The 26,441-nt window shown below is 44.2% G+C and overlaps 2 protein-coding genes across 5 annotated transcripts in view; one reads left to right on the plus strand and one right to left on the minus strand.

The window, feature by feature from the left end:
• TNNI3 (troponin I3, cardiac type) overlaps positions 1-14,962 on the minus strand; it is a 55,530-nt gene extending 40,568 nt beyond the window's left edge. For both annotated transcript variants that reach the window (XM_040325767.1, XM_040325768.1), the window contains exons 1-3: positions 14,892-14,962; positions 7,072-7,095; positions 477-489 (exon numbers count right to left, since the gene is read on the minus strand). In XM_040325767.1, the coding sequence (XP_040181701.1) occupies positions 477-489; positions 7,072-7,082 (24 nt within the window). In that variant the 5' untranslated portion in view covers positions 7,083-7,095; positions 14,892-14,962. The remainder of the gene's footprint in view (positions 1-476; positions 490-7,071; positions 7,096-14,891) is intronic.
• Positions 14,963-20,896: 5,934 nt separating this feature from the next.
• The window catches only part of DNAAF3 (dynein axonemal assembly factor 3), a 39,608-nt gene continuing 34,063 nt past the window's right edge, over positions 20,897-26,441 (plus strand). The window contains exons 1-2 of one of the 3 annotated variants that reach the window (XM_040325770.1): positions 20,897-20,954; positions 21,075-21,155. In XM_040325770.1, coding sequence (XP_040181704.1) covers positions 21,080-21,155 — 76 coding nt within the window. In that variant the 5' untranslated portion in view covers positions 20,897-20,954; positions 21,075-21,079. Of the gene's footprint in view, positions 21,002-21,074; positions 21,156-26,441 lie in introns of all 3 variants that reach the window. The other 2 variants (XM_040325769.1, XM_040325771.1) reach the window with 2 other exon arrangements.

Consider the following 26,441-nt stretch of genomic DNA (forward strand, 5'->3'; position numbering starts at 1 on the left):
GCCGTGGAACGCACATATTGAAACTAGGAAGTAAGGAGCTAATAGAGGACTAATGCCGTGTACACACGATCGGAAATTCCGACAAGAAAACCATGGGGTTTTTTTTCAGACGGAATTTTGGCTCAAACTTGTATTGCATACACACGGTCACACAAAATTCCGACCATCAAGAACGCGGTGACGTACAACACTACAAACGAGCCGAGAAAAATTAAGTTCAATGATTCCAAGAATGCGTCAAATTGATTCTGAGTATGCATGTTTTTTTTGCACGTCGGAATTGCATACAGACGATCGGAATTTCCAAAAATAACTTTTCCCCTCTGAAATTTTAAGAACCAGCTCTCAAATTTTTTGCTGTCGGAAATTCCGAAAACTTAGTATTATGTAAAAAATGTAAATGTTCTAAAATACAGACAGATCAATGATCCTGAGGCATACTGAACTTCAAAGACAAGCTTGTGCAAAATACTTACTGTTACTTCTTCCCTGCAAGACAGAAAAAAAAAATAGCATTAGAAATCAGAGTTGCTCAAGGACCTTACTGTAATAAGAAAAAAAAAAACTTCCTTTAAACTTGCTAAAGAGACTTAAAAGAGTAACTCCACTTTTGTTGAGAAAAAAAACAATCCCCTCTGGCTGATCTATGTAAATTGCAAAGATTTTAAGAAACTTTGTTGTAGATGTGTGCAGATTGTTATGCAGGCCATACAGGAGTTGAATTCCTAACAAAGTGTAGCACCCCTCTACCTTAGGTAGGTAGGTGCTAGGTGTAGGTTTTGTGCCAGTGCAAGTAAATTTAAGAAGACCTATGCTGTGAGCTAGGCCTGTTTGTTTTCATCTGGGGGCAGGGGAGTGGTTTAGTATAGCAGTAGATGACTGACATGTACTTTAGCTCTTGGGCACCTCCTCTGTTTCCAGGGAGAATGTTCTAGAAATGGGCAGGGCAGAGAGCTGGTGTGACATGGGGTGCATGTGAGGAGCTCTGACCAATCCCCAACTATGATTGGTGGGGGGGCAGGCCTCCTACATATACCCATGGTCAGCCTGCTAGGTGGGGAGCTGTTGGCTGAGTGAACTGGATGATGGAGTGTTAGACTGTTGTGGCTAAGGGAACCCCTTTATGGGGAGGTGTACCTCAGGTGGGGAGCTTGGGAGCTGGGAGGGAGCCTCTCCTTAAACGGTCATGGAGAGGTGTCCTGGAACAGGAGCTGGAAGAGACAGTTGGTCCGCATGTCCGGAGTAAAGTCATTCAGGAATGATCCAGGGCAGATGTTGGTGGGTGGAAAGCACAGTGGAGAGATCTGGAAGAGACATGCCAGAGGAGCTGGATGTAGAGCCAGAGGGAGAGACTGTGGGAGTTTGTGTCAAATCGATGCAGCCAGGAGGGTGGGCAGGATTTGCAAGTCGGACTTGCTGGGATTAGTAGTCCATCTTCATTTATTCTTCTCAAGTAAATTGGTTGCTGCCACAAAGGGGTACTGCAGGTCCCAGCCTATAAAGGGCCATTAAGTAAAAACACTGGGACTTATTCAGAGTGAGGCCTAGTCATATTCTGATGGTGTGACAGGATTACTAAAATTGGACAGTGAAGTAGTGTGCTGGAGAAAGTGTGCTAAGGAAGAAGTGTTTTGAAGTAAAAGTCTGTCAAGTTTAGGGTCAGCCATCTTGTTCTGCTAAGAAGTGTGACGCAGTTACTTTATTCTACAAAGTACTAATTATCCTATGATGCCCCCCTGAAGACGTTCAATACAACGAAACGTACGTCGGAGGCGGTACCCGGTCACGTGACGTGCCCCCCCGCTCGTGGAGCTGACAGCTGGGAACGTGAGGCTGTGCTAGAGATCCCGGACGCCCCAACACCACTCGTATCGCAATTGTAGCGGTGAAACGTCTGCAGCACAGTAAGAGGCCATTTTGGCTTTTGTTTTTTTCCTTGTTTTTAAAAAAAGTTTTTTATTAAATCAGTATTACGCTATTGGCTTCTCCATTGATTTTTTTTGCATATTCCTGTTTGGATTTCCTGGTGATGAGGCTATTATCAATCTTTTCCTGTCGGCATGTGTGCAGGCACAATCCTGCATAAGCTCATATGACTAACTTTTTTATTAAAGTAGTCTATACCATCTGGTAAGCGCATCCATTTCTCATCAGCACGGTTTTGGGTGTCCAAGAAGATTGGAGTGTGGTGGTGGCATTTTTCTTTTCACTTAAGCAAGATACAGCAAATTAAGAAGATTCATTACTATTATTTTCTATTTGTGACACTTCACTTGATATAATATTGGGACTTCGATGTCACTGAATGGTTCATGACATAGAGACACTATATATATTTGCAATATTTGTATTATTTTATATTGTTAAGTTCTATTATGATCACTTTACCATTGATTATTTTGATTATCACTGGGTGGTCTAGCGCCCTCTATTTTCCATTTTCATCCTATGGGCTTCCCATGTCTCTTTTCCCTAACCAAGTTCAATCCCCTAATAAAAACAACAAAAACAAGCAAAGAGACTGTTCATTGACTAAGAAGTGTGTCTAATGGAGGTCTGGCAGCAGGGTGAATCGCTACATAAAAATCTGAAATTGAGTGCGTTTTGTGATCCACTGATATTGAAATTCGACCAACCAAGCCTTCAATTTGACCTCATGTTGCTACAGAAAATACATTTTGTGGCCAGGAATCTTCTTTTCTTTTCAGGTCACAGCTTATTCTCATTTCTTTTAGGATTACTTTTCTCATGCTATTCTCTCACCATTGATTAATTTGAAATCAAATGAAATTCATTCACTTTTCAAAAAATTTCCAACATGCCCGATCACTCAAATTCATTGGCTGCATGAAAATCGGCTGTTGCTGCGGCCCACTTCTGGTGCAAAATTCAAAAGAAAATTCATAATTATGATTTTTTGAAGAAAATTATTTCGGAATTCGATCCATGTATGATTTATTGGGATTTTATGTGATTTTTTTTTTTTTTGTGTATTTTGTGCGTGTACTCGAGAGAGGATCCGGACTGCAGGAGTTGGGAGTAGGCAGGCCTCCCCCAGAGGCAATCTGCCACCTTTCTCCATGCCCCAGGTGGCAATGGCGGGTGTGTGAGGGGGTCCTCCCACACAGCCCGCCCTACCTGCTCCGCTTTGAAGCCCAACGGGGCAGAGGGAGTGAGAGGATTTGCCCGCTCAACCAGCCCCGTTAGTCCTTCGCCTCTCTTTTTTAGAGACCGTGTGGTCAAAGTGCGTGCATGTTAACCCAATTTCGAGTGTGTGTAAGTGTGGTGGTTTTTGTGGGAGGAGGGTGGGCGTACTAAGCGCAGGCTTACCTTGCATAGCACACCCACCGGGAGCCGGGGCTGAGACCACCAAACTCAATTCACATGTAGCCGAGACCGGGATCCGAACCCCTAGCTGCAGAGGTGAATGGCTTATCAGCGCAGTGCCAATCGCGTTGAGCCACCGCAGCTCCTCTTCGATCCATGTATGGCCGGCATTAGACAATGTCGTGTGCACAGTTACCAGAACATTAGAAAAGTTGCATTGTCTGCATCACTTTAAAAGCGAATTGGGAATATCTCAACAAAAATTTAATTTTTCTTGAAAAGGATGCATAAGCTGACCTGAATCTTGAGTTCTTCACACAAGCAGGAAATCACAAATGGCAGTGTACAGAACACCCAAAAGTTGCCATATTGCGTTGAATTTTACAGAAAAGTACAGCAGTGAAGTTTAAAAGGGATTTTTTTTTTATTCTGGCTTGTGAAGCAATTGTATGTGCTATATAAAAGATTGTATTTGTTATATTTGTTATACTTTCCATGAAAGTATAATTACCCTTTAAGCAATTATTTATCTGGTTTAAAAGTCATTCATCCAAACCTGATATTTCCATTTTTTCTAAATGTCAGTGGGCTGATTCAATAAACATCTCTTATCTCTCTCCGAGTCTAAGACTGGTTATAAATAGCACACAATGAAATTTACTGCAGTGTAAGATTGATTTTGCTACAGCGGGAGCAGTGAGAAAAGTGGGGCAGAGCCACATTCTCTGGGTAAATGCCCATGCTGTTTTTTTCAATAAGATCTAAGCAGCCAAAATGTGGTTTAGTGCTAAAGAGAAGCTGTAATATTTTGCAGTCAGTTACATTTTTTGAAACTTTACACATTTATTAAGTGGTTTTGTATAGTTTTTTTATTTTATGTGAGTAAAAATGTTTACGGTATTTTCCCAATATTCTCTTTAAGATGCGTCCATAACACTAATTTTAAAGAGCATGCTATGATTTCCTATAGGGTTATGCTCAGTGGTTTTAAAGTTAAATCAGTAGTAAGCCACAAAAAAAATCCACCTGTAAGTTAAGAGCATAATGTGCTAGTATGCACTGCATGATAGTACATTATGAAGGACTTACCTTAAAATGGATCCCTCCAGCGGCTTGCTGTCAACTCTGACAGGGCTTCCATCTTCACCTGATCTTCCTTATGGGTTTGCAGGCTCCGTCCGTTTGACTGTTCGAGCCACGATAAAGTTACTCCGGCTCATGCACAAGGGAGTCATGGCTGTGGCACTGCTCTCTCAATGGACGGCATGCCATCATTAAGAGCGCAGTGCACATGCGCCAATGGCATCCCCGGATACTACCAAAGTAAATAATAAGATATGAACCTGGCATCAAAGTTCCAGGGGCTGCTGCAGATCATCCTTTCAGTAATCCCCAGGACTGTGTGCGGATCAATACCTGGGGATCAGGCAGCAGATTCGAGTGGAGGTCTGGATTGGAGCCCTCCAGGTCGCTGGTATGTGGTATACACCAGGGTAAGTGCTTTTTAATCCCAGGGCAACTGGGCAAGTGACCAACAGGAGTTGCGAATGCCATTCCTGGGAGAGCGGCCCCAGGAGCAATGGGTGTCCAAGTTGGACAGGCTGGTCCAGCAGGATATAGAGCTGAACAATCATTATTGGGCTCTGCAATGGCACGCAGAGCAGGAATACTTAGGAGAGACAACAGAATGCTTTCGGGAGGCATATGACTTTAGGGGCCCTGTGGGAGAGCCTTACAGATGGATTTGTGTTTGACGATGAAGGGGAACCTGCCCTTGAGGACCTGTGAGAATACAGAGAGGCTATGCTCGGTCTCGCAGGGGTCTCAGAGCTTAAACCTGATCTGGAATATTTGCAACAGGAAAGAACAGCACCTGGAAAGGGCATACAGGAAATTTCTAGAACACATTCAGCAGCATGTCCCAAAATTACCAGCAGGAACTCCAGAGATTGTCGTCCCCAAAGCTGAAGTGGTGACAACAGGGCATAGCCTAGCCTCTGTCCAGCACTAATAACATCTTCTGGGTTCCACGGACAGGAGATGGTGAACTCTATCCCCAGACACCAGTTCCAGAGACTGGGGATTTAATAGACTTTTCTGCTGAGGAGAAACAACCCAGTGAGCCTCCAGCAGAAGAGCTGGCATCAGAGCTGTTGACCTCTGCCCACAACAATCAACTCCACAGGAGCTCTAGGGGAGAGAATGCAATCGGCACCTCACAACTGCAGCTTGAGCTGATATCAGTGGCTAGGACTGTGGTCTTCACTGATGGCAACCCAGCAGAAGAGCTTGCAACAGGACAGAGTTCTGCTAGCCTCTGCCATCAACTAACAGAAGATGGATTTCCTGTGGTAGTGAATGGGATTGCAGTCTCAACAGGCACAACCCCAGGAAAAGGTCTGGCATTGGGACAGGAGGATATCAGCCTTGCTCTGCAAACACCAGGGGATTTTCATATAGGAAAAGTTGATGGGACTACAGTCTCCACCTGCATACCCCAGGGATGATGGGCAGTCGTCCCAGATCCCCAACAGAATGACAGAGTAAGCCCAGCCTACCTGTCTTTTCCCCAGCAGCAAAAAAGACTCCAGGGGGAAGGAACCAGCCTGCACTTCTCCCCAGCAGTGGGTATGTTCTCCAAGAGAGGCAGAGGTTGGCTGGGTGAGTAATTACCATTTGGGTACAGGCATTGGGGGACTGGAACTACACACTAACTTCAAAGGCAACCCGTTTGGGTTTTCCTTCTGTGTTAGTCTCGAAAGTGGAGATATGTGACGAGAGTCCCTTTGGGTGGGGGGCTTGTGAAACCCAGCTTATCTTAGAGAGCTCTGGAAACCTATTTTCAAACTCCCCCAGGCCCTCTTATGTGTAAGTTACCCTGTGTGTTTTAGGGGATTGCTCCAACAGCCCTTCCTAAAGACTATCTACTGATGAAAAGGTTGAATGTACCTGTGTCTCTTGTTACTGAATGTACCGTATTTATCGGCGTATTCCGCGCACTTTTTTGCCCTGAAAATCATGGCAAAATCATGGGTGCGCGATATACGCCGATACCCGCTTTCCCGCGCCAAGTTTTGAATACTGCGCCGACATATACCGAGCGCAGTACACTCGTGTATAGTCGGTCAGTCTCGGCTTCTTCCACACTCACTTCCTGGACGTACAGGACGTGAGTGCGACAGTAGCCGAGCCTCCCCGAGTGTACTGCGCTCGGTATATGCCAGCGCAGTATTCAAACTCGGCACGGGAAACGAGCGGGGAGGACGCCGCAGAACAACGCCGGACCCGACGAAGAGGACACCCGAAGCCGCAGACGGACGCCGGACCCGACGAGGCCGCCGATGGACGCCGCGCAAGACACCAAAACTGTAAGTACAAAAAACTATTTTTTCCACAGGAATGGGGGCAACTTTAGGGGTGCGCGGTATACGCGGGAGCGTGCTATACCGCGATAAATACGGTAGTTTTACCCCACCCTGAGTCATTATGCAGAGAAGGGGGGGGGGGATTGTCCTCTGAATGTATATATCTTTGTACCTGTGTTTGAATAAACAGTCATATGTTTCTCACCACCCTACACTGAGTTACAGCTAGTGACTGGGTGAGCTAAGGGATCTTGGATCATGCTAGTACCGGGCAAGGGAAGTTTACAGCGGACATACTCCTCTTGAGTACGGGGTCCATCACATTTAACATAAAGTTTTACAGTAAATGACAAATACAAAAGACAAAATTAATACTTACCCATCAGACATCTTTACTTCTTCTCTAGAAGAGAAAAAAAACATTATGATTGAGGAATTTTTACAGCTCAGAAATGATCCGTTCATCATATTAACAGTATATTAACAGTATACGTTCATGACAGATTTTAAGGCAGAATAGAATGTATATTTGTCTTGCTCCTTTAGGGCAGTAGAATCTTTAAAGTGTAACTCGAGAAAAAAACATTCCCTTCTTGGTGATCTATATACATTGCATGGATTTGCAACAAACTTTGTTGTAGATTCCTACCTTTTATTATTCTGAAGAAATCACTATTTGTTCCTCTGTGCCCCTGTGCTCATTGAGTCTAATGGGAGTGGTTTCATAATTATCAAACAGCTGCTGCAAAATCAGGGCTCTAATGAGAAAAGTTGCAGGGCCTTTAGATATCCCTTTAGATATTATTTACTATTGTTGCAGGGGATGCCAAAAAGTCGACTTGCATCTTAGTGTAGACTTCTGGGAAAATCAGTGAGTCATTCACACAAGCAGGAATTATGTTTCTGTGTACAGAACACCTAAAGGTCGCCATATTGCATTTTACAGAAAATCACAGCACTGCAGATTGCAAAGGAAAGGTAATTTTTAATAACATTTAATTACAATATGACATGTGTCACAATTGTATATGCTATATTATTATTTTTGTATTTGCAATTTTTTTCCATAAAAGTGAAGTTACCCTTTAACCACTTCAGCTCCGGAAGGTTTTACTCCTTTCCTGACCAGGCCATTTTTTGCAATACGGCACTGCGTTGATTTAACTGCCAATTGTGCGGTCGTGCAATGCTTTATCCAAATAAAATCCCCCCCCCCCCCCCCACAAATAGAGATTTCTTTTGATGCCATTTGATCACCTCTGCAGTTCTTATTTTTTGCGCTTTAAACAAAAAAAGAGCGACAATTTTGAAAAAAAAAACTATATTTTTTACTTTCTGCTATAAAACATTCTCAATAAAAAAAAAAATGTCTTCATCAATTTAGGCCAATTTGTATTCTGCTACATATTTTTGGTAAAAAAAAAATCCCAAAAGGTGTATATTGATTGGTTTGCACAAACGTTCCATATTAGCAGGAATCACAGATGTCTCTTCCTAGCTGACAAAATGACGATCTGCCTTGTTTACATAGGCAGACTGCCGTTCTATCTCTCTAGAGAACGATCACAGGTGGCAGGCGGCCATCACGGCCACTGGACCCGCTGTTTGGCTCCTGCTGTGTCCAATCACAGCGGGAGTACGGTTACAGCGGCGCGTGCGCGCCCCAGAGCCGTGTACAAGAATCATGCACAGGTATGTGATTTTGTGCTTAAGGGCTGCCCTGCCGCAGTAAATGTACACAGGGAGGTATTTAAGTCTTCAAAGCAGCCTTTCTCAACTGGTTTAACATGGATAAACCTTTGAACTTTTCAGAATCTAAAAAACTCCTGCTAATAATAAATATACAGCAGCTTTTGGTATATTAGCGAGAATAGTAGATTGAGATAAAGAGTAGGTTAAAGAATAAGAATAATGTGGCATACTTAGGCTCCATTCACATCCTTGCGTTTGCTCATTACGGGTAGAGCAGCTTATTCATTTCAATGGATTGCCCTACCTGCACCATGCGGTGTAGCACGTGTGAAATCAAGCTGCGGATGATGATGCACAGGGATGCCATTAAGAATTAATGTCACCCCTGCCTGTCTGCTAAAGTACAGTACATTTCTCTGCGAAGAGATGTGAACTTAGCCTTAGAGTAGTTGACACCCAGGAGGACTGCTCTAAATGACAAAAATTTTTTATTGAATTGAAATCTAAAAATGAATACTAATAGCCAGAAAAGAAAGGCAGTGAAAACGTTAATGTTCATTCAAATTGGTGGTCAGTGGAGAAATGCCTGCTTACATTGACGATTAGTGGAAACGTGCCTCCTTAGGCCGCGTACACACGATCGGTCAAAACCGATGAAAACGGACCTTTAGTCCGTTTTCATCGGTTTTGACCGATCGTGTGTGGGCCCCATCGGTCAGTTATCCTTCGGTCAAAAAGAAGAGAACTTGCTTTAAAATTTGACCGATGGACGCCTGACCGATGGGTCAAAACCGATCGTTAGTATGCAAAAGCATCGGTTAAAAGGCCGCGCATGCTCAGAATCAAGTCGACGCATGCTTGGAAGCATTGAACTATGTTTTTTTCAGCACGTCGCTGTATTTTACATCACTGCGTTTTTTTAACCGATAGTGTGTAGGCACATCAGACCATCAGTCTGCTTCATCGGACCGTTCTCATCGGATGGACTGATCGTGTGTACGCCGCCTTACACTATTGGTCAATAAAGGCTCCCCTTATATTGGTGGTCAGTAAATGCTCCCTTATACTTGTGGTCAGTGGGAAGGGCCTACTTAAAATAGTGAACAGTAACGGAAGGACCTCATAACACTGATGAATAGTGGAAAGAAAGCTCCTAACATTTTTTGGTTACTTATCTGTGAGCCAGAAAATGCTCATTACTCCAGGAACCTTTAGTAACTTCAGGAGAAATCCTGCTGTTTTGTAATATTTTTTCCTGTTTTTCTCAACACAGAGCATATTTCAGACCACATGTGCATTGTATAAAATAGTATCATCGATGAGAAGTTAAGAGCTTACATCTTGTTTACATCACATATCTTTGCTTTTTTAATTTAAACTGGTAGAGTATGTCCAATTTTCCAGGTAGGGATATGGGAAAGACATGGTAGAAGAGGGAAAATCTTACAGGGGTAGAGAATAACCAGAGGATAGAGATATTGGGGTCTATATGTGTACTAGGGATGAGTCCAATGTTCGAGTCGAATGCAAGTTCGACTTGAACATCGGGTGTTCGCCTGTTCGCCAAATAGCAAACGATTTGGGGTGTTCGCGGCAAATTCGAAAGCTGTGGAACACCCTTTAAAAGTCTATGGGAAAAATCAAAAGTTCTAATTTGAAAAGGTTAATATGCAAGATATTATCATACAAAGTGTTTGGGGGCCTGGGTCCTGCCCCAGGGGACATGTATCAATGCAAAAAAAAGTTTTAAAAATGTCTGTTTTTTCGGGAGCAGTGATCTTAATAATTCTTAAAGTGAAACATTAAAAGTTAAATATTCCTTTGAATTTCGTACCTGGGGTGTGTATATAGTATGCCTGTAAAGTAGCACATGTTTTCCGTGTTTAGAACTGTCCCTGCACAAAATGTCCCCACATCACTTTAAAAAGGGAATCCACAATAGCTTAGATTTTTACTGTCCTTAAAAGGTAGCCTTTCAGCCTTCCAAGTCACTTCATTCCAGCTTCTGATCTTTTCAACCATGGTGCAGTAAACTATTTCCAAGCGCGCATTTACAACAAAAGTACAAATGCCAGAATTCAATATGGTTCTATACCATAATGATACAAGATGGCCGTCCCTGATGACAACAATTGGTCAAAACGTGTTGGGTGGGGGCTATTCGTCATGACATCATTTCCGCCTACACCCCTCCAATTTTCTGGAACACACGCAGGAAGCAAACAAGACTTTGGGCAGTGGCCATCTTGGAACAATGTAGTATAGAACAGTATTTCTGGCATTTGTATTTTTAATATGAATGTACACTTGGAAGTGTTTTTATTTTTACTATTGCAATTACTGCACTATAGCTTTTCGGTTATTCCTTTGAACCGGCAACTCTAGTGCTGCTATATATGGACCTTCCTCCATCTAAATATATTTACTTGTGGATTCATGTTTTTTTTCTGCTGTCATTCTCGGGAAGTTCCTCAAACAAAAAATATGTCATGACTAATACAGCCCCAAACCTACAGAATTGCCTGGGCCTCAAATATGCTGCATGTCTGGATAAGAGTTCTAATTACAGAATGGCCTTATTAGTTTAGTGATATAGTGAATAGAGCTATCACACTTCTTAGTGTTACCTTTCAAACTTCCCTGTACATTCCCATATTTGGTCCAGCTGGCAGGCTTTAAAGCAGAAAAGAGATAAGAGACTTCAAGTTCCTGCTGTGTTTCTTTTATCTGCTAAATTTGGTGTTCTGGATCCCTTGTTAGTGTGTACAGCCCATGGGGCACTGATGCCCTTTGAATGGCTGATAAGTCTGTGACTGCGGATCATAGTTTAAAGTGTAATTCTACTTTTTCAGCCAAATTGGGATAACAACTATTTTATATTTGTTACATGTTCTCATTACCATTGCATAACCTAAAAACAAAAATTAAAATGCTGGTTACCCTTTTCAGTGCTTTTTACCTAAAAACTCTCTCCCTGCTTTGTAATGTTTAGGAGGGGTCTGTAGGGTAATGTTTAACACAAATAAAGTGGTTGCAAAGCATTAGGCTTCATTTCCATGGACGTTTTAGGATGTTTCTACAGCAACTTTTCTGAGCGTTTTTTGCATCTTAAAAACGGCTCTCAATGTTAGTCTATGGCCTCATGCCCACCATGACGTTTTTGAGCTGTAGATGGGTGAGCCGTTTTTGAGCTGCAAAAAAAAAACCCAGGACCAGTGCGTTCTGAAGCTCCAGCTTTAGAGCTGTAAAAACGCCAGACGTTAAAAAAAGCTCAAAAACGCGCAAAAATGCTACCGCTGCGTTTTTGAGCTCCAGCTCAAATAAATAAATAAATAAATAAAAACATGGACAGGCGTTTTTAAGCTGTAAAAAAGGCTAAAAGAAAGTGGCTGTAAAAACGTCCATGGAAATGAAGCCTTAAAGTGGATGTAAACCCAAAAAATCGTTTTTTTGTTTTTGATGTCACAATGTAGAGTATAAGATTCCCTATCATCTGTGCCCAGTCTTGCCACCCAGAGTTAATCCAGCGCTGAGCAATCCTCTTTTATTGTTCAGTGAAAATTAACAGAATTCCAGATAAAAACTTGCCAAATTATAAAGTCTGTTTTTCTATTCTTGCTTTGTGTTACAGGTTATTTACATATCTAGAGCTTGGACATGTTTATCATATGTTATGTTGTGTTTATCATAATATGAGGTGATCCAAAGTTCATTGTATATTACCAGGATATGTAAATAACCTGTAACACAAAGCAAGAACAGAGAAACTGACTTTTTATTTAGACAGGTTTTTATCTGGAATTCTGTTAATTTTTACTGAACAATAAAAGATGATTGCTCAGAGCTGGATTAACTCTGTGTGGCAAGACTGGGCACAGATGATAGGGAATCTTATACTCTACATTGTGACATCAAAAACAAAAAAACATTTTTGGGGGTTTACATCCACTTTAAGGTTTTTCACTTTAATGCATTCTATGCATTAAGGTGGAAAACCTTCAGTGCTGCAGCGCCACCTGGACCCCCCCCCTTTTTTCCTTCCTGACCCCAATCCGATCCAGCCATGGGCACAAGCGCATCAGCTCTAGTCGCTGTCACTCTTCGCATTGCACAGATTGATGTCAATCAAAAGCTGTGACAGTGTAGTGGGGGGGCTCTGTCAATGAAGGCAGCAGTGGCACTTTGGGAGTGAACCCGCACAAGTGCCCCCAGGGTGCTTCTAATTACCTGCAGTTTCTTTCAACAACTAATTGTCTACATGTGTATCAATGTCAGCTGTCCATCTTTGCAAAGGACCCTTCCTGATAGCAACAACAATGGTCCATGCATGCAAAATGTATGCTGGCACAGCCCGATGTAGGCTAAAAGTCTCTATATGGGCTGCTTGTAGCAGGTTGACAATGCAGGAACAGTTGGTAGACAATTACCACCTTGTAACAGCCAGGGGGTGCCTGAACAAGGACCTTCATTTCAGGATCACTAAGTATCAATTTAATAAAAGCTGTGAATTGAAAGTAACTTTTGAAGCTTTTATGATATTTTAGTGAATCACTTCTCTCTCTCTTTGAGAGCGAGAGAGATACTGGTATATAAAAATAAAATGTATTATCTATATAATTTATAGTATTGGTATGTGTATTATTTGTTATTATATTATCATCATCATCTATATGTACTATTATATTAGTTATCTATTGAGTTAATTAACTACTTAAATTGTAGCCTAATTATTCATTCTTGTACAATTTTTTGAATGCTTCCAATAATAAATACTAACTCATAATTTTCCATTTGTTTCAGATGTATACTGGAAAAAAAGTAAACAGAATAACAAAGTAGAAAACCTATATATATAGAGAATCCTACACACACAGTTGATCCAGAGAAAAGGGAAAACATTTTAATAAAAAATAAATAAGTATGATCCAATTTCCTTCAGTGGGGAAAATTAATTCTGTTGAAAACTGTCATCCGAGGAAGAATCGAACGATTTTCGGATCGTGTGTATACTACTTTCAAGAACTGATCATGACAGTTCATCCGATATTATTCGATTAGACATGCACAAAAATTTTCCTCGTACGATACCAGATCATACGATTTTCGTTTAGTCGGTACAGTTGACGTCCGAAAATACAATACAAATACATTACAACACATGACATCACTTGAAAACGACGAGAATTTTCATGACTTTAGTAACCTATTCAATTTCTACTTGCGACTATTATGCGCAAAAATCCGTACGATCTGTCGTACGATATTCGGATCGTGTGTACGGGCAATTCGTTTCATATTGTTGATGCAGAAATAATAGTAAAATTGTAGTCTGATACCTACATGTACAGAATATTGCCTAAGACAACCTTTGCATACACACACACACAGAATATAATTGCTGACTGTAAAGCTGGATACACACTATACCATTTTCTGTAGATTTTTTTTTCCTTCAGATTTACCAAAACCATATAATAGGAGGTCAAACCTTAAAGCGGGGGTTCATCCGAAAAACACATTTTTAACATTAGATTGAGGCTAATTGTGGGAAGCACAATCGGGTGTTTTTTTTTTTTAAATCAATGCAGTACTTACCGTTTTAGAGATAGATGTTCTCCGCCGCTTCCGGGTATGGGCTGCGGGACTGGGCGTTCCTATTTGATTGACAGCCTTCCGACCGTCGCATACAGCACGTCACGAGTTGCCGAAAGTAGCCGAACGTCGGTGCGCAGGCGCCGTATAGAGCCGCACCGACGTTCGGTTTCTTTCGGCAACTCGTGACGCGATGTATGCGACGGTCGGAAGCCTGTCGATCAAATAGGAACGCCCAGTCCCGAAGACCATACCTGGAAGCGGCGGAGAACATCTATCTCTAAAACGGTAAGTACTGCATTGATTTAAAAAAAAAAAAACACCCGATTCTGCTTCCCACAATTAGCCTCAATCTAATGTTAAAAAAAAAAAAATTTGGGTGGACCCCCTGCTTTAAGAGTTTCCATTTGTATGCAATCAGGCAGGCCCTTGCACTACATGGTTTTGGTAAATATAAAGGAAATCATTGGGGGTCATTTACTAAAGGCAACTCCACGTTGCACTACAAGTGCAAAGTGCACTTGAAATTGCACTGAAAATGCACTTGGAAGTGCAGTCGCTGTAGATCCAAGGGGGACATGCAAGGGAAATAAAAAACAGCATTTTAGCTTGCACATGATTGGATGATAAAATCAGCAGAGCTTCCTTTTTTAGATCTTCCCCTCAGATCTGCAGCGACTGCACTTCCAAGTGCACTTTCAGTGCAATTTCAAGTGCACTTTGCACTTGTAATTTTCACTTGTAGTGCAGAGAGGAGTTGCCTTTCGTAAATAACCCCCAATGTGTATGGGGTCTTAGTTGTTTTCTATATTGCTATTCACTATATATTTTTTTAATCCAAAATTAATTATGATAAACTTGGAAAAATAAATACACTGTGGTTTTTTTTCTAATTAAAGTGACTGCTGATTTTACCTGTATATCTCAGAAGGTCCAGATAGCGGTAGAAGGTATGCTCTCTTTGAAGGGTTCCAGGAGAAAGAAGCTGAAGCAAATAGATCAGAACCTCTTATAATGATTTGGAAAGCAGGTCTCTCCTTGTAAGGTAAGGGCGGTGAGATCTCTTCAGCTTGTTATCTTGCTGGCTTCCTTATCACACTCCATTATGCCAGAAATTCTTTTGTCCTCTATAGCAGGAAAAGTATCTGAGTTGTGATGACAAGGAGCCATTTGACTTTCTTAACAAAAATACAGGCTGCAGAATAAAGCAATACTGACACTATATAAAACATTTTCAAAGGACGATAGAGATCACGGCTTAACAGGAAAGTATTAGGGCTGTTACTCATTAAGATTTTCTTATTCGATTAATCGTTTTTTTTAAATCGATTAATCGACTAATTATAACCAGTGCCGGCCCAAGACATTGCGCTGCCTGGGACCAAGAATGAAATGCTGCCCCCCCCTCCCCCCCAAAAAAAATCACGCCAACCAAAAGGCCCCCACATTCATTATTTTATATAATGATAGCTAAAGGGGACCGGTCATGGCTCTCTACATGTATAAAGGAGTATAAAGAGGACCTGTCATTGCTCTATACATGTATAGGAGTATAAAGAGGACCTGTCATTGCTCTATACATGTATAGGAGTATAAAGAGGACCTGTCATGGCTCTATACATGTATATAGAGGACCTGTCATTACTCTTTACATGTAAAGGAATATCAAGAGGACCTGTCATGGCTCTATAAATGTATATAGGACTATACAGAGTACTTGACATGGCTCTATACATGTATAAAGGAGTATAACGAGGGCCTGTCATGGCTCTATAGATGTATAAAGAGAACCTGTCATGGCTCTATACATGTATAAAGAGGACCTGTCATGGCTCTATACATGTATAAAGGAGTATAACGAGGGCCTGTCATGGCTCTATAGATGTATAAAGAGAACCTGTCATGGCTCTATACATGTATAAAGAAGTATAAAGAGGACCTGTCATGGCTCTATACATGTATAAAGAAGTATAAAGAGGACCTGTCATGGCTCTATACGTGTATAAAGAGGACCTGTCATGGCTCTATACATGTATATAGATGACCTGTCGAGACTCTTTACATGTAAAGGAATATAAAGAGGACCTGCCATGGCTCTATAAATGTATATAGGAGTATAAAGAGGGCCTGTCATGGCTCTATACATGTATAAAGACGTATAACGAGGGCCTGTCATGGCTCTATAGATGTATAAAGAGGGCCTGTCATGGCTCTATACATGCATATAGGCGTATAAAAGGACCTGCCATGGCTCTATACATGTATCCAGGAGTATAAAGGGACCTATGAATTGCCGGCGGCCACAATGTCTTTTGCGCAAACTAATCAATGTACGCTAATTGTGTTTTTTTTGGTACCAAAAATATGTAGAAGAATACATATTGGCCTAAACTGAAGAAAATAGTTTATTTTTCTAAATTTTGGGGATATTTATTATAGCAAAAAGTAAAAAAATATATATATTTATAGCACAAAAAATAAAAACTGCAGAGGTGATCAAATATCACCAAAAGAAAGCTCTATTTGTGGGAAAAAAAGGACGGGCTGGTGGGCATCAGTATGCTGCCCCCCTAAAAGTGCTGCCTGGTACCCATGGTACCACCTGGTCCCATCATAGGGTTCGGCCCTGATTATAACGCACATACAGATCCAACTACTTTTAGCTGATCTCCTTGCAGGCTGATTCCCTGTGCAGCTACCAACCACTAAAAAAATGGATAGCAGGATACAAAAAACACACAAAGGCAGCGCTCGATGGGAATAGCATTAAAACTTTTATAGTCTTCAAGTAGGTAACAAAATAAATATTGCACTGGAGATAAAATCGATGTAGCTACATAAACTGTAAAAATGGTGCGAGTAATACCAAACGGTAGCAAAAGCAGTCATATAGAACATGTAGCTAAGTATCATACTGGTATAAAAATGTGTACAAAGATAACACTGCTGAATCCAGATGAGGAAGGGTTAACATCAGTCCGTCGGCATGTAGATGTCCCATGAAGGGAACTATCACAACTCCCAGTGGATGGTTGTAGAATCCCAGGTTGATAGAGGGAAGTGTAACAGCCCTTGCATGTGGCAGATAGTAAGGTCCCGCCGGCATGCAGATATGAAGGCACAGCAAAGGAGCCCTTCAGATGGACACGGCAAGCCCCGCCGGTGTCCGTGACGTCACTGGATCTCCGACGGAACTCCCTGAAGGCCCAGAAGCCGGCGGAGAGGTGAGTATCAATCAAAAAAATTAACGATTAATTGAGGAATTAATAGTTCATTTCCACAGCCCTAATTCATATCAATGCATACATGTGTACTTCATCAGATTGACTCTATAAGTCCATACATTTCCATCTGCATTCTGGTCCCTCGTAACTCCAGCAGTTTTGCCCCGATGATCATTTATTGTGTATTTTGCCACAAAGAGGAAAATAACTAGCCCCTTATCCAACTACTAAAATGGGATTCAACCCACGCTACACCACTGACTGCATATATCATTTGAGGAAAATACGCGTATAAAATAGTTTACCATTTGCCAATAAAAAAAAAAATGTCCCTGGATTTCATTTAAAAAATCTGGTCACCTTATGGTAATGAGGAGGTAGTACTGGTAATGAGAAGGTAGTAGTACTGGTAATGAAGAGGTAGTACTGGTAATGAGGAGATAATACCGGTAATGAGGAGGTAGTACTGGTAATGGGGAGGTAGTAGTACTGGTAATGAAGAAGTAGTACTGGTAATGAGGAGATAATACTGGTAATGAGGAGGTAGTACTGGTAATGGGGATGTAGTAGTACTGGTAATGAGGAGGTAGTACTGGTAATGAGGAGATAGTACTGGTAATGAGGAGATAGTACTGGTAATGAAGAGATAGTACTGGTAATGAGAAGGTAGTAGTACTGGTAATGAAGAGGTAGTACTGGTAATGAGGAGATAATACTGGTAATGAGGTAGTACTGGTAATGGGGAGGTAGTAGTACTGGTAATGAGGAGGTAGTACTGGTAATGAGGAGATAATACCGGTAATGAGGAGGTAGTACTGGTAATGAGGAGATAGTACTGGTAATGAGGAGATAGTACTGGTAATGAGGTAGTACTAGTAATGAGGAGGTAGTAGTACTGGTAATGAGGAGGTAGTACTAGTAATTAGGAGGTAGTACTAGTAATGAGGAGGTAGTACTGGAAACGAGGAGATAGTACTGGTAATGAGGAGGTAGTAGTACTGGTAATGAGGAGATAGTGCTGGTAATGAGGAGAGAGTACTGGTAATGAGGAGATAGTACTGGTAATGAGGAGGAAGTACTGGTAATGAGGCGGTAGTACTGGTAATGAGGAGGTAGTAGTACTGGTAATGAGGAGATAGTACTGGTAACAAGGAGGTAGTACTGGTAATGAGGAGATAGTACTGGTAATGCGGAGGTAGTACTGGTAATGAGGCGGTAGTACTGGTAATGAGGAGGTAGTAGTACTGGTAATGACAAAAGTACTAGTAATGACAATAGTACTGGTAATGAGGAGATAGTACTGGTAATGAGGAGATAGTACTGGTAATGAGGAGGTAGTACTGGTAATGAGGAGGTAGTACTGGTAATGAGGAGATAGTACTGGTAATGAGGAAGTAGTACTGGTAATGAGGCGGTAGTACTGGTAATGAGGAGGTAGTAGTACTGGTAATGACACTAGTACTGGTAATGACAATAGTACTGGTAATGAGGAGATAGTACTGGTAATGAGGAGATAGTACTGGTAATGAGGAGGTAGTACTGGTAATGAGGAGGTAGTACTGGTAATGAGGAAGTAGTACTGGTAATGAGGCGGTAGTACTGGTAATGAGGAGGTAGTAGTACTGGTAATGACACTAGTACTGGTAATGACAATAGTACTGGTAATGAGGAGATAGTACTGGTAATGAGGAGATAGTACTGGTAATGAGGAGGTAGTACTGGTAATGAGGAGATAGTACTGGTAATGAGGAGGTAGTACTGGTAATGAGGAGATAGTACTGGTAATGAGGAGGTAGTACTGGTAATGAGGAGATAGTACTGGTAATGAGGAGGTAGTACTGGTAATGAGGAGATAGTACTGGTAATGAGGAGGTAGTACTGGTAATGAGGAGATAGTACTGGTAATGAGGAGGTAGTACAGCCTGGTATTTAGGTGGTTAAGCAAACTGTTTGTAGGAGTTGATTTACTGAGCTCAGGAGGGTGTAATCAGAGAGACAGATGAGGGATGAGGAGAGGGATGTGTTGGATAATGTGACCACGTGTGTCGGATTGCCCGGGACAGTCCCGCATTCTGCAGGTCTGTCCCGGGCACCTTCACTCTGGGACAATACAGTGTCCCGGAATGAAACTGACACAGGTCCCAGCATGAACCCCTCAGAGCTTAAAGCGGATGTGCCACGGGAACAAAATATTAAAAGCCAGCAGCTACAAATACTGCAGCTGCTGACTTTTAATATTAGGACACTTACCTGTCCTGGAGTCCAGCGCCGATCGCAGCAGAGCACGAGCGATCGCTCATCACTCTGCTGCTCCCCCCGCCATCCACGCTGAGGGAACCAGGAAGTGAAGCGCTGCGGCTTCACTGCCTGGTTCCCTAAGGCGCATGCGCGAGTCGCGCTGCGCCTGCCGATTGGCTCACACGCTGTGTGCTGGGAGCCGAGTGTTCCCAGCACACAACGGCGACAGACGGGATGTGACGGAATGCCCGTCTTTTGCCCGTAGCGTGTGGCCGGAAGTGGGTGCAAATACCTGTCTTTAAACAGGTATCTGCACCCCCCTCCCCCCTGAAAGGTGTCAAATGTGACACCGGAGGGGGGGAGGGTTCCGATCAGCGGGACTCAACTTTAGGGTGGAGAACCGCTTTAAGATGTGACACCCCCCAAACTAGTGAAGAACTACAGGTCCCAGCATAGATCTGTGAAATCTATGGGGTCACACCCTTAGATCTCATGGGTTCATGCTGGGAGTTTCAAAATTGGGAGGGATGGGGGTCATATCTTTAGATATCATCGGTTCATGCTGGGATTTGTATTCCTTTACTTTGGGGGGGGGGGGGGGTGTGACCTCCCCAAAGTTAAGGACTACAGGTGCCAGCATGAACCCCCCCCCCCCCAGAGCTGAAGATGTGAGACCCCCTGCCCCCCAAATAGTGAAGAACTACAGGTCCCAGCATAAACCTGTGAAATCTATGGCATCACACCCTTAGATCTCAGGAGTTTCATGCTGGGTGTTGTAGTCCTTCAAATGGGGGGGGGGGGCACATCTTTAGATATTAGGAGTTCATGATAGGACTTGTAGTCCTTCACTTTTGGGGGGAATGTGACCCCCAAAAGTGAAGGACTACAGGTCCCACCATGAACCGCTCAGAGCTGAAGATGCGACCCCCCCCCCCACAACTAGTGAAGAACTACAGGTCCCAGGATGAACCGGTGAAAACCATGGGGGGGAGGGGGGGTCACAATTTTTTTTTTATAACAAGTTATCTTTTTTTAGGAAGGGGAGGGGGGGGGGTCACAATTGTTTTTTTTATAAAAAGTTATCTTTTTTTAGGAAGGGGAGGGGTGCACCTGAATGGCAGTTTGGAAATGTGGTCACCCTAGTGTTGGAGGACCTACAGGAGAGTTTATTAATCCCTGCTAAACACGGCCAGGTTCAGCTCATTGTGGTGCGGATATGATCATATACTTATACAGAGTCATTATTAAACACACACTTGTTTTATTCTCTTGTCACTGCCATAGAAACCACAGGCGCAAAACAGTCTGCAGCCCAGCGTCACCATGGCGACACCAAAGCTTGACGGCATGCAGCCTAGCATGATAGAACCGATTGCTTTACAGCCGACCTCTCCTATTGCTCGCTGTCTCTGTCAATCATAGATACTCCGTTTTTATTGGACGGCTCTCGGCTTGTTAGGGTGAGCTGTAGGAGGATGCATTGGTCATTTAAACGATTGGGCAGATCAGTGTAGCGGTATTATACTTGTATTAGGTGTGTGGAGTCCTCATATCGCTCGGTGTGTGAGTATGTATGCGGTGTAATCCTCCTATAGGGATGGGATGACTGGGTGCTAATATCTATCATTATTTCCAGGCTCCATGGCTTCTGGAGGGAGTGGAGAAGTTTATCCGACTCTATGGGGCTTCAGTCCTGCCTTGGACCTGCAAATGCATTGTGAGTCCAATTTATCTACTTCTGTGCTCTGCTTATAATGAGACATAATGGGTCTGTATACAGTGATCACACTCCAGACTCCTGGGCTCACCATACACTGTGTGATCCGATTGAGCGTCTCCCCGCGTGCGATGTGAGCGTCTCCCCCCCCCCCCCCCCCCCCTGTGCAATCTGAGCGAGTGTACCCCCCTGTGCAATCTGAGCGAGTGTACCCCCCTGTGCAATCTGAGCGAGTGTACCCCCCCCCCTGTGCAATCTGAGCGAGTGTACCCCCCCCTGTGCAATCTGAGCGAGTGTACCCCCCCCCTGTGCAATCTGAGCGAGTGTACCCCCCCTGTGCAATCTGAGCGAGTGTACCCCCCCCCTGTGCAATCTGAGCGAGTGTACCCCCCCTGTGCAATGTGAGTGAGCGTACACCTCCCCCCGTGCAATGTGAGTGAGCGTACATCCCCCCCCCCCCCGTGCAATGTGAGTGAGCGTACCCCCCCCCGTGCAATGTGAGTGAGTGTACACCCCCCCCTGTGCAATGTGAGTGAGCGTACATTCCCCCCCCCCCCCCCCCCGTGCAATGTGAGCGAGCGTACACCTCCCCCTGTGCAATGTGAGTGAGCGTACACATCCCCCCTCCGTGCAATGTGAGTGAGCGTACACCCCCCCCCGTGCAATGTGAGTGAGCGTACATCCCCCCCCGTGCAATGTCAGTGAGCGTACCCCCCCCCCCCGTGCAATGTGAGTGAGCGTACATCCCCCCCCCCGTGCAATGTGAGTGAGCGTACACATCCCCCCTCCGTGCAATGTGAGTGAGCGTACACCCCCCCCCGTGCAATGTGAGTGAGCGTACACATCCCCCCTCCGTGCAATGTGAGTGAGCGTACACCCCCCCCCGTGCAATGTGAGTGAGCTTACTCCCCCCCCCCCCATGCAATGTGAGTGAGCGTACACCCCCCCCTGTGCAATGTGAGTGAGCGTACACCCCCCCCCCGTGCAATGTGAGCGAGCGTACATCCCCCCTCCGTGCAATGTGAGTGAGCGTACACACCCCCCCCCCTATGCAATGTGAGTGAGCGTACACCCCCCCCCGTGCAATGTGAGTGAGTGTACACCACCCCCCCGTGCAATGTGAGTGAGCGTACACATCCCCCCCCCCCCCCGTGCAATGTGAGTGAGCGTACACATCCCCCCCCCCCTGTGCAATGTGAGCGAGCGTACACATCCCCCCCCCCCTGTCAATGTGAGTGAGCGTACACATCCCCCCCCCCTGTGCAATGTGAGTGAGCGTACACATCCCCCCCCCGTGCAATGTGAGCGAGCGTACACATCCCCCCCCCCTGTCAATGTGAGTGAGCGTACACATCCCCCCCCCCCCCCGTGCAATGTGAGTGTGCGTACACTCCCCCCCCGCCCGTGCAATGTGAGTGTGCGTACACCCCCCCCCCCCGCCCGTGCAATGTGAGTGTGCGTACACCCCCCCGCCCGTGCAATGTGAGTGTGTGTACACCCCCCCGTCCAATCTGGGTGGTGAGCGTACACCCCCCCCCCCCCCGTGCAATCTGGGTGAGCGTACAAGCCCCCCCCCCCGCCCGTGCAATCTGGGTGAGCATAACCCCTTCCCCCTGTGCAATCTGATTGTGCAACCTCTTTTACATCTACCGTGTGGTGCAAGAGGTTGCCTGGTGCTATACTAGGTGAAAAGATCGGGTACATTTTGATCAGATTTTATCGCTTTGGCAGCACCAAGGTTAGGTTTAGACTTGCATCTAAACTGTCATGCCTCTGAAAAGTGATCTGTGTTTGAATCACCTTTTAGGAGCATCTGAAAGGCCATGATTCCAGTTTTAACCCTCTAAATGCTGCACCAGTGCGACATTTGCAGCACGTCCCTCCCCCCTGGTCGCGTTCAGCAGACGGTGTGAAAAATGACTGCGTGTGAACACCCTGGGTGCTGCTTTTGCAGCTTAGGACCATGCTAAAAATCCAGCTCAACCCAGGAGGGGGCAGCTACCTTGTGCACTGTGATATCGTAGGGGGGACCACAAGGAGATTGGAGGAAGGGAATTTGGGGGGGGCGGCAGAAGGTAAGAATTGTTCCGGGGGGGGGGGGGGATTTTGGAGAGGTGTGCTAAGGCTGCTTTCACACTGAAGCTTCGGCTGTTATCTGTAAAGCGTTGCTTGATTTACCGCTGTTTATGTTTTTAACCCCCCCCCCCCAAGAAGGGGGTTAAAAACTCCTTGTGTTGGTGTGCATTTCAGGAGCTTTGAAAGCGCTGCCTATTCATTGCAATGGGCAGGGCGTTTTTGGGGGCTCTGTATACAGCGTCCCCAAAGATGCTGCTTGCAGGACTTTTTCTAAAGTCCCGCAAGCGCTTTGCCCCAGTGTGAAAGTACCCATTGCAATGAATAGGAAGCAGTTTTCAGGCACGATTTCTAGCGCTAAAATGCCTAAAAACTGCCTCGGTTTGAAAGGGGTCCTAGATTGGGGGATGGTGAAGATTTGTGCTAGGAGTGGGTGTTTGGGCTAGAAAAGGGTGTGTGTGGTGAATTCTAGTAGGGATGTTTCGGGGGAATTTGGTGTGAAGGAATGGGAGATTTCAGTTGCTCCCATTCACTAATTGTTAGTTTGTGCTGTTGCTAGTTCGGAACTGCCTCGTTGGTCAGTCTGTGTGTCCAGGGGTGCGTTACCACCCCTGGGCGACAGTTGGCGCTATAGGGGTTCTGACGGAACCATTCTCCCCAGCAGCCAATCAGGGGTTTTTTTTTCCCTCTTTGGGCGTGCTGGGAGGGGATATATATCTGTGGCACCCGCCATTTTTGGGTTGTTCTCTGCGGGGCCCGAGATCCAGGTGCGGCATCCACCTTAAGGGTGCGCGCATCCGCGGGCCCCGTCCTCATGGCCTGCCTGGCTGAAGCTATGCACCTCGCGGAGCCTTCTTTTGATGAAGAGAGGGACCCCAGCGGCTTGCTGGGTTCCAGATCCTAAGCTGGGAGCTGAATGGTGGGGAATTGGCTCGGGAGAACCTAAGTACAGAGGTTGTTTGCGAGGCCTGGACGAACCACCAGAGATCCGGTCACCACGCCACATGACAGGTACCCCTTTTTGCTGTCAGTAGGTGACCCTACAGAATAGGACTTACAGGGAGGATTCGTTATCCCTACGCTTTGACTATACTGAGAAATTTTACTAAGCCTGTGGCAGAGGCATTGTTTCCTCCCAGTGATTTGATTATTGAAAGTGACCCTTTGGCTGCCAGGTCCAAGTTAATTGCCTGTCCAGGGGGGACTTATCCACCCTGGCGAGGGTGGCGACGTTTTGAATCGTCTGTGCTGAGAGCAGGCTTGCTCTCTATGCTTCTGATATCCAAGGCCTGATGCTTATAGTTCTTCCTACTCATCAACCCTTTTCTCTACATGTTGATTTTGGCCTTGGAATAAAGCATTGAAAACTCACGCTACTGGCTGGACACTTGCTCTTTTTATCCACACTCACAAGTACTACCCCTAGACAGAAGAATTTGGTAACTTAATACGCCGATCCCAAATCAACCAGCGCCCCCTTCGGGGGTAAGCGCTACAGTTATAATTAATCAAAATTAGTCGATTAATGGATAAAAAAAAAAAAAAATTCTGATCAGTAACCGCCCTAATATATAATTTCCTGACCGTTTTGACAAATTTTGCTTTTATTGGGAGTACAGAAGTCAAACAAATTCTGTACAGCAGTTGTTTACAGCCACTAGGTTGGGGGTAATTTGTGGATGTTTGTTCCCCATGATGTTGCCTGCATAGATGTTGTAACGGAACTATGTATTCTGCCTGGACATCTATAATCATCATGCAGTGAGGCATACAAAGGGTTAATTGCAGAGTGACTCTTTCACTGCTAAATTCTAATGTCCTCTCCTCCAGCTAATTGACTCTCTTTTGTGTATTGTACTACAAGTTAAGCAGTCTCCTGTTAGGTGTATGCTGATGGGATTATCTGTGAGTGTGTATTGTTCTAAAGGTTAATTGAATTCTATTGATAAAGGAATGTGTCTGGTCAGGTCATGTTAAATGGGGTTCGGGGCCGAAATGTCTAGATACTGATTAAGTGATTAGCTCAAGGGGATGGCATTATTTTAAAGTATCTGTATGGAAGCCCCCCCCACTGTGTGAGGAGGGGGGGGGCGGAGATTTTCATTTGTTCCTGTAACAGCTTGTAACCAGATATAAACCAGGTGAATGTTCCATTAAAACAGTCTCTTTTGACCCTTCAAAACGCAGCCCCGTCTCGTTCTTGAAAGGGGATGCTATGGGACTATTATTCTGCTCCTTTCACAGCTGAGCCTGACTCTCTCTCTGGATCTTGTGGGTGGGATGATACCGGTTTTACTTGCATACAGCAACTTGCCAGGGAAAAGGACGTCTCCAACGGCTGATACCCTCTCACTAATTGGGTAGCCGTTACAGATGTCTTTCTAAAACCTGATGCATCACATGAGCATGTGGGCAGACAATATAACAAAGGGCTTGTTCACATGGTAGCTAAATTCAGTAACTTTAGATTGTGTTCCAAATGGTCTGAGTGTCTACCATGCTTTTTTGAATTTTGAATAAACAAGCATATGCCCTCTCCCGATTTCATGAATTTTTTATGTCTTGCATTGAGATTATGTTTCTGTAGTATGTTGCTATTTTGTGGTGGGTTTTGGACCACTACAATTTACTTTGTGGTTTTTGGTATCTTCATCTATCCTCCACTCCTCTTTAGTGATTTGTTAGTTTAGTCTGAACTGGACCCTCCCCATTTCTCCAACGTTCCCTTAGTCCGTGTTTAGTTATTAGAAGATGTAGGGCTCAGGAAAGTCAGTGGGGTTGAGTTATTAAAACTGGAGTGCAAAATCGGGTGACGCTCTGCACAGAAACCAATTGGCTTCCAGGTTATGCACTCGAGTTTTAGTAACTAAACCCCCATTGTCGTCTTGCACGTCAAAAGCCTGAAAAAAATATATATTCTGTACTGCAATTAGCTGAAATTTGTGTTTTTTGTTTGAACTTCTGTGTCTTAATGAAGCATTAAAGTGACTGTAAACCTCAGACATGATATATGAACAAAGCATGACCCTCTATAGCAGAGGTACCGAATAAAAATTCACGGGGGTCCAGACAGTAAAATTCTATTCCAGCAGAGCTCCGAGTGTCCATATTTTAACTACGACATCAGAGCTCCTTTTTACATCAGTGTTCTCCATCACCTGTCCCCAATCGCTTCACTGGGTATATGTAAGGGTTACAACTACTTTTTAAAAG

Source organism: Rana temporaria, chromosome 10 (genome assembly GCF_905171775.1).
Source record: "Rana temporaria chromosome 10, aRanTem1.1, whole genome shotgun sequence".
NCBI classification, from domain to species: Eukaryota; Metazoa; Chordata; class Amphibia; order Anura; family Ranidae; genus Rana; species Rana temporaria.